The following is a 14,115-nucleotide window of genomic DNA, read 5'->3' on the forward strand; positions in this document are numbered from 1 at the left end:
CACCAACAGGCCCCGGTGTGTGATGTTCCCCTTCCTGTGTCCATGTGTTCTCATTGTTCAACTCCCACTTGTGAGTGAGAACATGTGGTGTTCAGTTTTCTGTTCCTGTGTTAGTTTGCAGAGAATGGTTTCTAGTTTCATCCATGTCCCTGCAAAGGACATGAACTCATCCATTTTTATGGCTGCATAGTATTCCATGGTGTATATGTGCCACATTTTCTTTATGCAGTCTATCATTGATGGGCATTTGGGTTGGTTCCAAGTCTTTGCTATTGTGAACAGTGCTGCAATAAACATACGTGTGCATGTGTCTTTATAATAGAATGATTTATAATCCTTTGGTTGTATACTCATTAATGGGATTGCTGGATCAAATGGTATTTCTGGTTCTAGATCCTGGAGGAATTGCCACACTGTCTTCCACAGTGGTTGAACTAATGTATGCTCCCACCGACAGTGTAAAGGCGTTCCTATTTCTCCACATCCTCTCTAGCATCTGTTGTTTCTTGACTTTTTAATGATCGCCTTTCTAACCGGCGTGAGATGGTATCTCATTGTGGTTTTGATTTGCATTTCTCTAATGACCAGTGGATGAGGAGCTTTCTTTCATATGTTTGTTGGCTGCATAAATGTCTTCTTTTGAGAGGTGTCTGTTCATATACTTCACCCACTTTTTGATGGGGTTGTTTTTTTCTTGTAAATTTGTTTAAGTTCCTTGTAGATTCTGAATATTAGCCCTTTGTCAGATGGATAGATTGCAAAAATTGTCTCCCATTCTGTAGGTTGCCTGTTCACTCTGATGATAGTTTCTTTTGCTGTGCAGAATTTCCTTAGTTTAATTAGATCCCATTTGTCAACTTTGGCTTTTGTTGCCATTGCTTTTGGTGTTTTAGTCATGAAGTCTTTGCCCATGCCTATGTCCTGAATGGTATTGCCTAGGTTTTCTTCTAGGGTTTTTATGGTTTTAGGTCTTTGGTTTAAGTCTTTAATCCATCTTGAGTTAATTTTTGTGTAAAGTGTAAGGAAGGGATCCAGTTTCAGTTATCTGCATGTGGCTAGCCAGTTTTCCCAGCACCATTTGTTAAATAGGGAATCCTTTCCCCATTGCTTGTGTGTGTCAGGTTTGTCAAAGATCAGATGGTTGTAGATGTGTGGTGTTATTTCTGAGGGCTCTGTTCTGTTTCATTGGTCTATACATCTGTTTTGGTACCAGTACCATGCTGTTTTGATTACTGTGGCCCTGGAGTATACTTTGAAGTCAGGTAGCATGATGCTTCCAGCTTTGTTCTTTTTCTTTAGGATTATCTTGGCTATACGGGCTCTTTTTTGGTTCCATATGAAATTTAAAGTAGTTTTTTCTAACTCTATGAATAAAGTCAATGGTAGCTTTATGGGGATAGCATTGAATCTCTAAATTACTATGGACAGTATGACCATTTTCATGATATTGATTCTTCCTATCCATGAGCATGGAATGTTTTTTCGTTTGTTTGTGTCCTCTCTTATTTCCTGGAGCAGTGGTTTGTAGTTTTTTTGAAGAGGTCCTTCACATACCTTTAAGTTGTATTCCTAAGTATTTTATTCTCTTTGTAGCAATTGTGAAAGGTAGTTTATTCATGATTTGGCTCTCTGTTTGTCTGTTATTGGTGTATAGGAATGCTTGTGATTTTCGCATGTTGATTTTGTATCCTGAGACGTTGCTAAATTCGCTTATCAGCTTAAGGAGTTTTTGGCTGAGAAGATGGGGTTTTCTAAATATAAAATCATGTCATCTGCAAACAAAGACAATTTGACTTCCTCTCTTCCTATCTGAATGCACTTTATTTCTTTCTCTTGCCTGATTACCCTTGCCAAAACTTCCAATACTATGTTGAATAGGAGTGGTGATGGAGGGCACCCTTGTCTTGTGCAGGTTTTCAAAGGGAATGCTTCCAGCTTTTGCCCATTCAGTATGATATTGGCTGTGTGTCTGTCATAAATAGCCCTTATGATTTTGAGATACATTCCATCAATATCTAGTAATTGAGAGTTCTTAGCATGAAGGGGTGTTGAATTTTATCGAAGGCCTTTTCTGCATCTATTGAGATAATCATGTGGTTTTTGCAATTGGTTCTCTTTATGTGATGGATTACGTTTATTGATTTGCATATGTTGAACCAGCCTTGCATCCCAGCAATGAACCCAACTTGATCGTGGTGGATAAGCTTTTTTTTTGTTGAGGCAGAGTCTTGCTCCATCACACCGGCTGGAGTGCAGTGGCACAATCTCAGCTCACTGCAACCTCCGCCTCCTAAGTACAAGCGATTCTCCTGCCTCAGCCTCCCGAGTAGCTGGGGCTGCAGGTGTGTGCCACCATACCCGGCTAATTTTGTATTTTTAGTAGAGATGGGGTTTCACCATGTTGGCCAGGATTGTCTCGAACTCCTGACCTCGTGATCCGCCCACCTCAGCCTCCCAAAGTGCTGGGATTACAGGCATGAGCCACCACACCTGGCCAGTGGATAAGCTTTTTGATGTGCTGCTGGATTCAGTTTGCCAGTATGTGATTGTGGATTTTTACATCGATGTTCATCAGGGGTATTGGCCTGGAATTTTCTTTTTCTGTTGTGTCTTTGCCAGGTTTTGGTATCAGGATGATGCTGGCCTCATAAAATGAGTTAGGGAGGTGTCCCTCTTTTTCTATTGATTGGAATAGTCTCAGAAGGAATGGTACCAACTCCTCTTTGTAGCTCTGTTAGAATTCGACTGTGAATCTGTCTGGTCCTAGGCATTTTTTTGGTTAGTAGGCTATTAATTACTGCCTCAATTTCAGAACTTGTTATTGGTCTATTCAGGGATTCAACTTCTTCCTGGTTTAGTCTTGGGAGGGTGTATGTGTCCAGGAATTTATCCATTTCTTCTAGATTTTCTAGTTTATTTGCATAGTAGTGTTTATAGTATTTTTTGATGGTAGTTTGTATTTCTGTGGGATCAGTGGTGATATCCCCTTTATCATTTTTTATTACATCTATTTGATTCTTCTCTATTTTCTTCTTTATTAGTCTGGCTAGCAGTCTATCTATTTTGTTAATCTTTTCAAAAACCAGCTATGGATTTATTGATTTTTTGAAGGGTTTTTGTGTCTCTATCTCCTTCAGTTCTGCTCTGATCTTAGTTATTTCTTGCCTTCTGCTAGCTTTTGAATTTGTTTGCTCTTGCTTCTCTAGTTCTTTTAATTGTGATGTTAAGGTGTTGATCTTTAGATATTTCCTGCTTTCTCCTGTGGGCATTTAGTGCTATGAATTTCCCTCTAAACACAGCTTTAGCTGTGTCCCAGACATTCTGGTATGTAGTTTCTTTATTCTCATTGGTTTCAAATAACTTATTGATTTCTGCCTTAATTTCCTTATTTACCCAGTGGTCATTCAGGAGCAGGTTGTTCAGTTTCTATGTAGTTGTGCAGTTTTAAGTCAGTTTCTTAACCCTAAGTTCTAATTTGATTGCACTCTGGTCTGAGAGACTATTTGTTAGGATTTCCATTCTTTTGCATTTGCTGAGGAGTGTTTTACTTCCAATTATGTGATCAGTTTTAGAATAAGTGTGATGTGGTTCTGAGAAGAATGTATATTCTGTTTATTTGGGGTGGAGAGTTCTGTAGATGTCTATTAGGTCCGCTTGGTCCAGAGTTGAGTTCAAGTCCTGAATATCTTTGTTAATTTTCTGTCTCATTGATCTGTCTAATGTTGACAGTGGGGTGTTAAAGTCTCCCACTATTATTGTGTAGGAGTCCAAGTCTCTTTGTAGGTCTCTAAGAACTTGCTTTATGAATCTGGGTGCTTCTGTTTTGGGTGCATATATATTTAGGATAGTTAGCTTTTCTTGTTGCATTGATCCCTTTACCATTATGCAATGTCCTTCTTTGTCTTTTTTTATATTTGTTGGTTTAAAGTCTGTTTTATCAGAGCCTAGAATTGTAACCCCTGCTTTTATTTGCTTTCCATTTGCTTGGTAAATATTCCTCCATCCCTTTATTTTGAGCCTATGTGAGTCTTTGCACGTGAAGCTTATGAAGCTTAGTTTGGCTGGATATGAAATTCTGGGTTGAAAATTCTCTGCTTTAAGAATGTTGAGGCCAGGTGCGGTGGCTCACGCTTGTAATCCCAGCACTTTGAGAGGCCGAGGCAGGCTGATCATGAGGTCAGGAGATCGAGACCATCCTGGCTAACATGGTGAAACCCCATCTCTACTAAAAATACAAAAAATTAGCCAGGCCTGGCAACGGGCGCCTGTAGTCCCAGCTACTCAGGAGGCTGAGGCAGGAGAATGGTGTGAACCCAGGAGGCGGAGCTTGCAGTGAGCCAAGATTGTGCCACTGCACTCCAGCCTGCGTGACAGAGCAAGACTCTGTCTCAAACAAAACAAAACAAAAAAATGAATGTTGAATATTGGCCCTCACTCCCTCTGGCTTTTAGGGTTTCTGCAGAGAGATCCACTGTTAGTCTGATGGGCTTCCCTTTGTGGGTAAGCAGCCTTTCTCTCTGGCTGCCCTTAACATTTTTTCCTGCATTTCAACTTTGGTGAATCTGACAATTACGTGTCTTGGGGTTGCTCTTCTCAAAGAGTATCTTTGTGGTGGTCCCTGTATTTCCTGAATTTGAATGTTGGCCTGTCTTGCTAGGCTGGGCAAGTTCTCCTGGATAATATCCTGAAGAGTGTTTTCCAACTTGGTTCCATTCTTTCTGTCACTTTCAGGTATACCAGTCAAACCTAGGTTTGGTCTTTTCACATAGTCCCATATTTCTTGGAGGCTTTGTTCGTTCCTTTTCATTCTTTTTTCTCTAATCTTGTCTTTATGCTTTATTTCAGTAAGTTCATCTTCAATCTCGGATATCCTTCCTTCCCCTCGATCTATTTGGCTATTTCTACTTATGTATGCTTCATGAAGATTTCGTGCTATGTTTTTCAGCTCCATCAGGTCATTTGTGTTCTTCTCTATTAAACTGGTTATTCTAGTTAATAATTCCTCTAACCTTTTTTCAAGGTTCTTAGCTTCCTTTCATTGGGTTAGAACATTCTCCTTTAGTTTGGAGGAGTTTGTTATTACCCACCTTCTAAAGTCTACTTCTGTAAATTCGTCAAACTCATACTCTGTCCAGTTCTGTTCCCTTGCTGGTGAAGAGTTGTGATCCTTTGGAGGAGAAGAGGCATTCTGGTTTTTGGAATTTTCAGCCTTTTTGCACTGTTTTTTTTCCTCATCTTTGTGGACTTACCTACCTTTGGTCTCTGATGTTTGTGACCTTCAAACGGGGTTTTTATGTGGATGTCTTTTTTTGTGGACATTGATGCTATTCCTTTCTGTTTGTTAGTTTTCCTTTTAACAGTCAGGCCCCTCTGCTGCAGGTCTTCTGGAGTTTGCTGGAGGTTCACTCCAGATCCTATTTGCCTGGGTGTCACCAGCAAAGGCTGCAGAACAGCAAAGATTGCTGCCTCTTCCTTCCTCTGGAAGCTTCATCCCAGAGGGGCACTTGCCAGATGCCTGCTAGAGCTCTCCTGTATGAGGAGTCTATCAACACCTGCTGGGAGATGTCTCCTCGTCAGGAGGCATGGGGGTCAGGGACCCACTTAAGGAGGCTGTCTGTCCCTTAGCGGAGCTAGAACACTGTGCTGGGACATCTGCTGCTCTCTTCAGAGCTGACAGAGCAAGAATGTTTTAGTCTGCTGAGCCTGCGCCCACAGCTGCCCCTTCCCCCAGGTGCTCTGTCCCAGGGAGATGAGAGTTTTATCTGTAAGCCCGTGACTGGGGCTGCTACCTTTCTTTCAGATATGCCCCGCCCAGAGAGGAGGAATCTAGAGAGGCAGTCTGGCTACAGCAGCTTTGCCAAGCTGCAGTGGGCTCTGCCCAGTCCAAAATTCCCAGTGGGTTTGTTTACATTGTGAGGGGAAAAGCACCTACTCAAGCCTCAGTTATGGCAGTTGCCCCTCCCCCCACCAAGCTCCAGGGTCCCAGGTGTCCTTCAGACTGCTGTGCTGGCAATGAGAATTTCAAGCCAGTGGATCTTAGCTTGCTGGGCTCCATGGGGGTGGGATCCACTGAGCTAGACCACTTAGCTCCCTGGCTTCAGCCCCCTTTCCAGGTGAGTGGATGGTTCTGTCTCACTGGCATTCCAGGTGCTACTGGGGTATGAAAAAAAAACTCCTGCAGCTAGCTTGGTGTCTGCCCAAATGGCTGCCCAGTTTTGTGCTTGAAACTCAGGCCCTTGGTGGTGTGGATACCCAATGGAATCTCCTGGTGTGCATGTTGTGAAGACTGTGGGAAAAGCATAGTATCTGGGCTGGATAGCTCCGCCCTTCAAGGCACAGTCCCTCACGACTTCCCTTGGCTAGGGGAGGGAGTTCCCCAACCCTTTGCACTTCCCAGGTGAGGCAACACCCCACCCTGCTTCTGCTCACCCTCTGTGGGCTGCACACACTGTCTAATCAGTCACTGTGAGATGAGCCTGATACCTCAGTTGGAAATGCAGAAATCACCTGCCTTCTGTGTTGATCTCACTGGGAGCAGCAGACTGGAGCTGTTCCTATTCAGCCATCTTTCTCAGGTCATAATCATAGATTTTTAATTGATCCCAGCAACATGGATTAGTAAACAGCATATTTCCAAGTGATTTTTTTTTATTTTAAGGTCAAACCTACAAAATATTATAGTGTTATCACCACTTAAAATTATTACTTGTGATACTATGTTTGTCTCTATTCACATTTTATTGGTAGAAAAAATTATAATTTGTAGATAATAATAGTTATTTGAAATGTATTACATATCCTTTTACTTTTAAGAAGAGGTGACTTAGTTATCTAGGTATACAATTATTTTGAGGATAGTAAATGTCATGAATAGCAGATTTATCATGTTGCTTTCCTAGGTGAAGACCCTGAAACAAGAAGAATGAGAACAGTTAAAAACATAGCAGACTTGAGGCAGAATTTAGAAGAGACTATGTCCAGTCTTCGTGGGACTCAGATAAGCCACAGGTTTTTTTCAATTTTGCATATATTTGAGCCAATAAAGAAAAAATAATTACAAACAAACATTTAACTTTTCTTATAATGACAGAGATGGGATTTCAGTTTCCCCTTACTAGTTTCTCCCTTGTTTTATATCAAATTGATTGGTAATTATCCTTAAACTGAGAATTCACAGTATATCCCTATTTATCTTTTATCTCTATCTCTATCTGCTATCTATGTCTTTTTCAGTATAATTTCCAGTACTGCAACTACCACCATCACTGTTAAGTGGATTTGTAATACCTGTCCTAGAAAACAGTGGCACAAGTTGCACTTGAAATGCATCTGGGCAGGGTGGTAGGGAAACATTCAAACATAATTGTAGTTTACTTTCAGAATAGGTCTGGGAAGGTTACAGTGAGTTAAGGATTTGTTGAAAATGTAGAACAATATGTTGTTTTACCCAAGGTGTACTGATGGCCTTTCTTTTGAAAACAAACAAAAAGCTATAAAATGTATACCCCTTTCCACAGTTTGACTTCAAAATGAATATAGAGTTTAGCTTTCAGGAAGATGATGTGTTTATAAGAGATGACCCTCAACTCCAGCCTTTTCTGTCTTCATGCATTCTAGATTATGGCCCTAAGTGAACCAGAGTATAGTTATTTCTCCATTTCATTTGACAGCACCCTGGAGACAACATTTGACAGCACTGTGACAACAGAAGTGAATGGAAGGACCATACCCAACTTGACAAGTCGACCCACCCCCATGACCTGGAGGTTGGGCCAGGCATGTCCGCGACTTCAGGCGGGAGATGCTCCCTCCCTGGGTGCTGGCTATCCTCGCAGTGGTACCAGTCGATTCATCCACACAGACCCCTCGAGGTTCATGTATACCACGCCTCTCCGTCGAGCTGCTGTCTCGAGGCTGGGAAATATGTCACAGATTGACATGAGTGAGAAAGCAAGCAGTGACCTGGACATGTCTTCTGAAGTCGATGTGGGTGGATATATGAGTGATGGTGATATCCTTGGGAAAAGTCTCAGGACTGATGACATCAACAGTGGGTAAGTGACCCTGTTCTCCATCAGCATTGTGTGAAGAGGGGAGGTGGTCTACTATAATGTGTTCACTATAAACAAATGTGTAAGTTTGCCCAGAAAGTCATGAGAACATATGAGATATCTGAGGTTATTCAGAGAGTTGAAGGGCCCTTCCTCTGCTCATTCATGGAGAGCAAAGAATCCAAGATTTCTATAAATTCATTATAAGCCGCTAAGTTTTTCTGTTGTTGAGAGAAACACATGTGGCTTCTGTTTTTCAGAGTGATTTTCACATGCTTCTTAAGTAACAGATTTTGTAGTTAAGGACGTGGGAAGGAGACAGGAGGAGTTTTGCTGATTTGCTTGATTTTTTTTTCTTTTTTAGCTTGTTAGAAGCTGCCTGTAACTGCTTTGAGAAACAAATATTTTCTTACTGTCTTCAATTATGCATCCCCAATTTAACTTGAGGGAAAAATCATTTTGGAGTTGAAAGTTTCACTCTATTCATTTTCTTTTGATGGTATCAGATTTCAATACATCTCAGACCCTGTTTTTCTTCTGTGTCCTATTACATTCCAAAACATGTTGTGATTGTAAAACTCTTAGAGTATATTAACAATTTGGGATATTTGGCATAATCAGAGAATAGGCCCAAAAGGAGGCAATAGGATATTCTATTAATAATTGTAATTGCCATTTTTAGCATTTCCTGTTATGTACTATGCTCTTGTCAAGTGCTTTGAAGATATTGTTTTACTTTTCCTTCCCACCACCAGCAATGTTTATGAGGTAGATGTTTTTATACATGTTCTATGGATAAGGAAACTGAGTCTAATTGGCCCTGGCTGGGAACTAACGCTAGGGAAACGGCAGACCTGCATTAGAACTCAGCTATGTCTGACTTCAAACACAGGCTCAGTAATATGTGGAAAAGTTTCCCAATTAACTTTGTCTATAAACTTTGTGTGAGTCTGGATTTTGACTTACTCTTTGTCTTTATGCATCTGAGAGGACCCATGTAGGAAATAATTCTTCTATATAAGTGACCCTTCCTGACTTCATTCATGAAAAGCTTATGTTTGAAGAGTGACACGACCTAAAAAAGAGTACAAAATAGCTTTTGATTACACTTATAGCTTTGCTCTGATATCCTAATACCTACTAGTCCATTCCTGGTATCCACCCTACCTGACTTTCTAAAAATTTAGAATTATAGAGACTAATTATGATTAATTAAGATAGGTTGTTGTTCAGTTGCCACTGGATTCAGAGTGCCTAGTTTGAATCTCTCCCATTCACTATCTGTGGACCCCTTAGGAACCTAATGTATCCAAATTAGTTTTTGTCATCTAGAATAAGGATAAAATTGTACCATCTTCATGAAGTTGTTAGGATCATCCACAAATTTTAGTTTGCACAATGCTTGGCATGATACAAGCACTCAATAAATTTATCATCTTCCTCTTTATCATCACTATTACATTTATTATCATTAATAACCATACCAATTTTTGATTGTTGTTAGTTATAATTATCATTTTTGTATGTATTTAACATAGCCTAGGAGGCAATGCCCAGTTCAGAAAACATAATGGCAAAGCAAGAGTGTCTAAGGCACACTCTTTCTCCCATCTCTCTCTTCTTTCTTCTCCATTCTTTCCACTCTATCCCCTCTTCTCTTTTTTTTCTCAATCTCCTTAAATGTGGACATATGTGTGAATTCAATTTTATAATCACTATTCAAATATATTTATATGGCTAATTATATACATAAGTATACCCATATAATATATATAAAGATATATATACCAAGGCTGGGCACGGTGGCTCATGCCTGTAATCCCAGCACTTTGGGAAACCAAGGCAGATGGATCACCTGAGGTCAGGAGTTCAAGACCAGCCTGCCCAACATGGCAAAAACCCATCTCTACTAAAAAAGTTAGCCAGGCATGGTGGCTTGTGCCTGTATTCCCAGCTACTTGGGAGGCTGAGGCAGGAGAACCACCTGAAACCGGGAGGCAGAAGTTGCAGTGAGCTGAGATTGCATCACTGCACCACTCCAGCCTGGGTGACAGAGTGAGACTCCATCTAAAAATATATATATATATAATATATATATGTATGTATGTATGTATGTATATATACCTATGTGCACTCAATATCATTATTCATGGTACTTCTCTTCTATGAAGTCACCACAAACACTGCATTAGTGAATCCTGAACTATTGCCCCTAGTAGAGATATAGGTTTTGGTTCCTGTGAGCATTTGGCCACAATATTTTTGTCAACTGATCAATACATAAACTTGCTTTACGTGAGTCTCTCTTTAAAGACACCTTATTTAATACATACTATTGATTCATTCACGTGGAACTCACAGCCAACAGCACTATAACTAAGGCCGGAATGAAGCTTATCTAGTGCATATTTTCTCTGTGAGATGCATTGAAGACTTCTTGCAATTAGGAACATAATATGACACTTCAGCACCAAGTTTGGGGGCCACTTTAAACAGCACAATTCTCAGCATAAAAACACAAAAAATGTGGAAAACATGGCACTAAATAGGCCATAGAAGAACATTTGTTGTGATATTAGAGCTGATACAAGAACACAGAGTATCACTTTATTTAGCCTTAGCTGGAAACGTCTGAGACTTATTTTTTTTCACGGTTCTGTTCATATCCATGAATGGCTGTGAAAGTGCTATGAGTTTAGATTTTGTGGCTACATATAAATTTTAGCAAGTAGGCAACTTCACGAATATAGAATTTGTGAATAATGATGATTGACTATATATACTCACACTCATGTAGAATGTTTATCTGTAGAGTGACAGCATATCTTGGGAGCAGTTTGAATAAGAAATCAAGGGACATCTACAGTGCAATATGTTGGGAATTTCAAAAGGCTTATAGGGATAAAAATTGAGCTAAGAGTTCAGAATGAGGAGACAGTACTAAACCCTCACATGAAATAGAAAGCAGTGAATAAGAAAAAGAAACATTTTAGTTCTTTTTTCTGATTTAAGAGCTATAGACAAAGGAAATATATTTAAAATACATATATAAGAAAAGTACAAACATAGAAGGTATAAATTATTCAGTAAACTTGCATAAAATGTAATTTTCAGAATCAAAGGGACAGTGGATTAGATGATACTGATGATTTTTCCCTTAACTGAGAGTCATGGAACATGAATATTTAAAGATAGTGTTTTAGAGATAGGCACTATTTTGACAGACCTTAACATCATTATGCTAAGAAGTTTAAACTACATTATAAGCTATGTAAAATACTATATCTTAGAGATTACTAAACAGTCATAGAACATGGCATGAGGATGGTGATGGCTTTTGAAGGCCACTTTATGGGAAATATGCAAAGTGAATTCAGGGGAGAAACTCGGGGGTTCAATTTCAGGAACTAGTGCAAGAGCTCTGGCTCAAGCTCATAAGATTAGAAATATGGTAGTGGCATTTGTAGGGATAAAATTAGGAAAATAATTGATATGGGAAGCACTGCAAAGGAAAAGTTTATAGAACCAGAGGTGGACTACCCATGAGGGCATAAGGCAGACAAGAATTAAGATACCTACATCATAAGCACAGGAGATGGAAAATAGTACCATTAGAGAAAATCGGCAGAGAGAGAAAGAGAGAGAGAGAGAGAGAGAGAGAGGATTTTTTGATGAGAAAGCAGAGAGAGAGATGATAAATTTAGAGTTAGAGATGTAGAGCTGGAGATGGTGAGATATGAAGATTGTTTGTCCAGGATAGAGATCTATTGTATTTCATCTCAATAAAAGAGAGCAGGAATTGTGGGAGGCCTTAAGGCTCCTGGGAAAAGAATATGGAAAGAACAGGGATCATAAACTGAATTATGTATATATGTATGTATACATGTGTATGTCTATTAAAAATATTTATCGAGTTCATCCTATGTGTCAAGCAACATTCCAGGTGCTGTGCATTCAGTAGTGAATAATATAGACATAGTACGTGCCCACATGTTACTCACATGATGGTGTTTTCATATTTTTGTAGCAGTCCAGTTATTCAGTAAATTAATTGTAATATGCACACATATGTGTATATATACATATATATACACACAGAGAAGTATTCTTAAACAGATAGTTGTTCTAAACGTTTTTTAACAACTGAATTCTGCATATAATAATATATGTTACAGGCATATTGTACTCAGGAGCACTTTATATTTTGCAAGAATACATGCAATATATGCAAGAATACATGCATAATATGTTAACTATATTAGTTAACATTAATTTCGAAAACAGAGAAATCTCAAAATCTCAGTAACTTAACACAAAGAAGCTAATTTGTTCTTCACATAAAACCCTCGCTGATGTTTCTGATCTTCACTTGGGGAATGCACTCCATGTAGTCATTCAGAGAATAAGATGGATGGTAATTCTGTTGTTACCCAGCCAGATTTCCAGTGTTACCCTAGGCATTGATATTCAACAGGCAAATGGCAAAAGAGGGGAAGAACCAGGGTGTGAGAAGGTTTTGTATGTATCAGGCCTGGAAGTCATGCATATGAGTTCTGCCTGCATTCATTTGTCTATAACAGCTGCATGACCACATCTGACTGTAAAAGAGACTAGGTTATATGGTTCAGCTGTGTGCCCAGGAGGAGAGGGAAGTTGGTTTGATGACATCTGGCTAGTCTCTGCTGAACTCACTAATTTAAAAAAAAATGCTGTTATAGACTTTGTCCTTCTTATTTGTTTCTGCTTCATTTAAAACATGATTCAGACTTCTTGTTTCCTCTATTTTTGTTCCCTAACATCTTTCAAAAAAGTCTTGGATAGTCTCACAAATGAGTCCATTTAAATATGCATTGATGGTCTACTTGTCTTATGTTGACAAGTAAAAATACCTCAAATCCTACATGAAACTTCCCCTGTTTACTCACATACATTTGTTCTTTCCTATGTTAGAGTACAAGACACTGAAATTTAAGTCATGACTCAGTTCTCTTACCTGTGCGGAAGATGCTAAGATCTGATCAGCAGATGATGAGGCTGGTCTTAGCTCAAGGGTGATTGTGCGAGGATACCCAGGATGTGCTGGACTTATTGCTCATCAGCTTATGCAGTGTGCCCTTGTTGGCTTACGTAGGAGGCAGCCCCAAAATCTCAGCCTAGAATTAAAACGTGAGAAGACAAGAGGGCTGGAGATACCCAGGAAAAGTTTAATTTGATGGTGTTTCTTTAAGAAAAGGGGGCTTAGAAGTATTTATGCTGGCCTGGTATGGTGGCTCATGCCTGTAATCCCAGCACTTTGGGAGGCTGAGGCAGATGGATCACCTTAAGTCAGGAGTTCGAGACCAGCTTGGCCAACATGGTGAAACTTCATCTCTACTAAAAATACAAAAATTAGCTGGGCATGGTGGTGCACACCAGTAATCCCAGCTACTTGGTAAGCTGAGGCAGGAGAATTGCTTGAACCCAGGAAGCAGAGGTTGCAGTGAGCCAAGATCTCACCACTGCACCCCAGCCTGGGTAACGGAGTGAGACTCTATCTCAAAAAAAAAAAAAGTATTTATGCTACGAGTCATAATCATATCATAAAAAGTTGAATCATAAATTTAACTCTCTTTTCAAAATGTTTAAAAATATGTTTTAAAGATTAAAGGAACAAAAGGCTCAATAAGGTAGTAATGAATGAAGATGTTTAATTTAGGATTTTCTCATGTAACCATGAAGAACGTCATGAAGTCATTTAAATGGGAATAAAGTTCCATTTTTTTCCATGTACTCTAGGTGTAACTCAGAAAGTTAGTTAAACAGCATTCTGAGAATTCAAAATTTCTTGAAGCATGCGAAGGCTTATCTCTTTCTCCTCTTTTTGAATTTACTTTAAACACTGGGGGATATGAATCTGTCAGTAATTAGGAATTAGTCAGAGAAAGTCCTCTTACTCATAATGAACCTCTTTGAAAAGTCTCTATTTATGAAGTTAAAAACACCCTGGAAAATTGGGATAAAAGTTACATATTTTAATTGAGTGGAAATTGAAGTTATCTTCAGGTGTCACAGTAATATATAGTTG

At 39.3% G+C, this 14,115-nt stretch overlaps 1 protein-coding gene across 12 annotated transcripts in view; it reads left to right on the forward strand.

Moving 5' to 3' along the window:
- The window catches only part of NAV3 (neuron navigator 3), an 891,873-nt gene that overhangs the window by 719,768 nt on the left and 157,990 nt on the right, over positions 1 to 14,115 (forward strand). For all 12 annotated transcript variants that reach the window (XM_016923897.4, XM_509234.8, XM_009425884.5 and 9 more), the window contains 2 exons: positions 6,900 to 7,008; positions 7,671 to 8,054. In XM_016923897.4, the coding sequence (XP_016779386.3) occupies positions 6,900 to 7,008; positions 7,671 to 8,054 (493 nt within the window). The remainder of the gene's footprint in view (positions 1 to 6,899; positions 7,009 to 7,670; positions 8,055 to 14,115) is intronic.

This window comes from Pan troglodytes, chromosome 10, assembly GCF_028858775.2.
Source record: "Pan troglodytes isolate AG18354 chromosome 10, NHGRI_mPanTro3-v2.0_pri, whole genome shotgun sequence".
In the NCBI taxonomy this organism is placed as follows: domain Eukaryota; kingdom Metazoa; phylum Chordata; class Mammalia; order Primates; family Hominidae; genus Pan; species Pan troglodytes.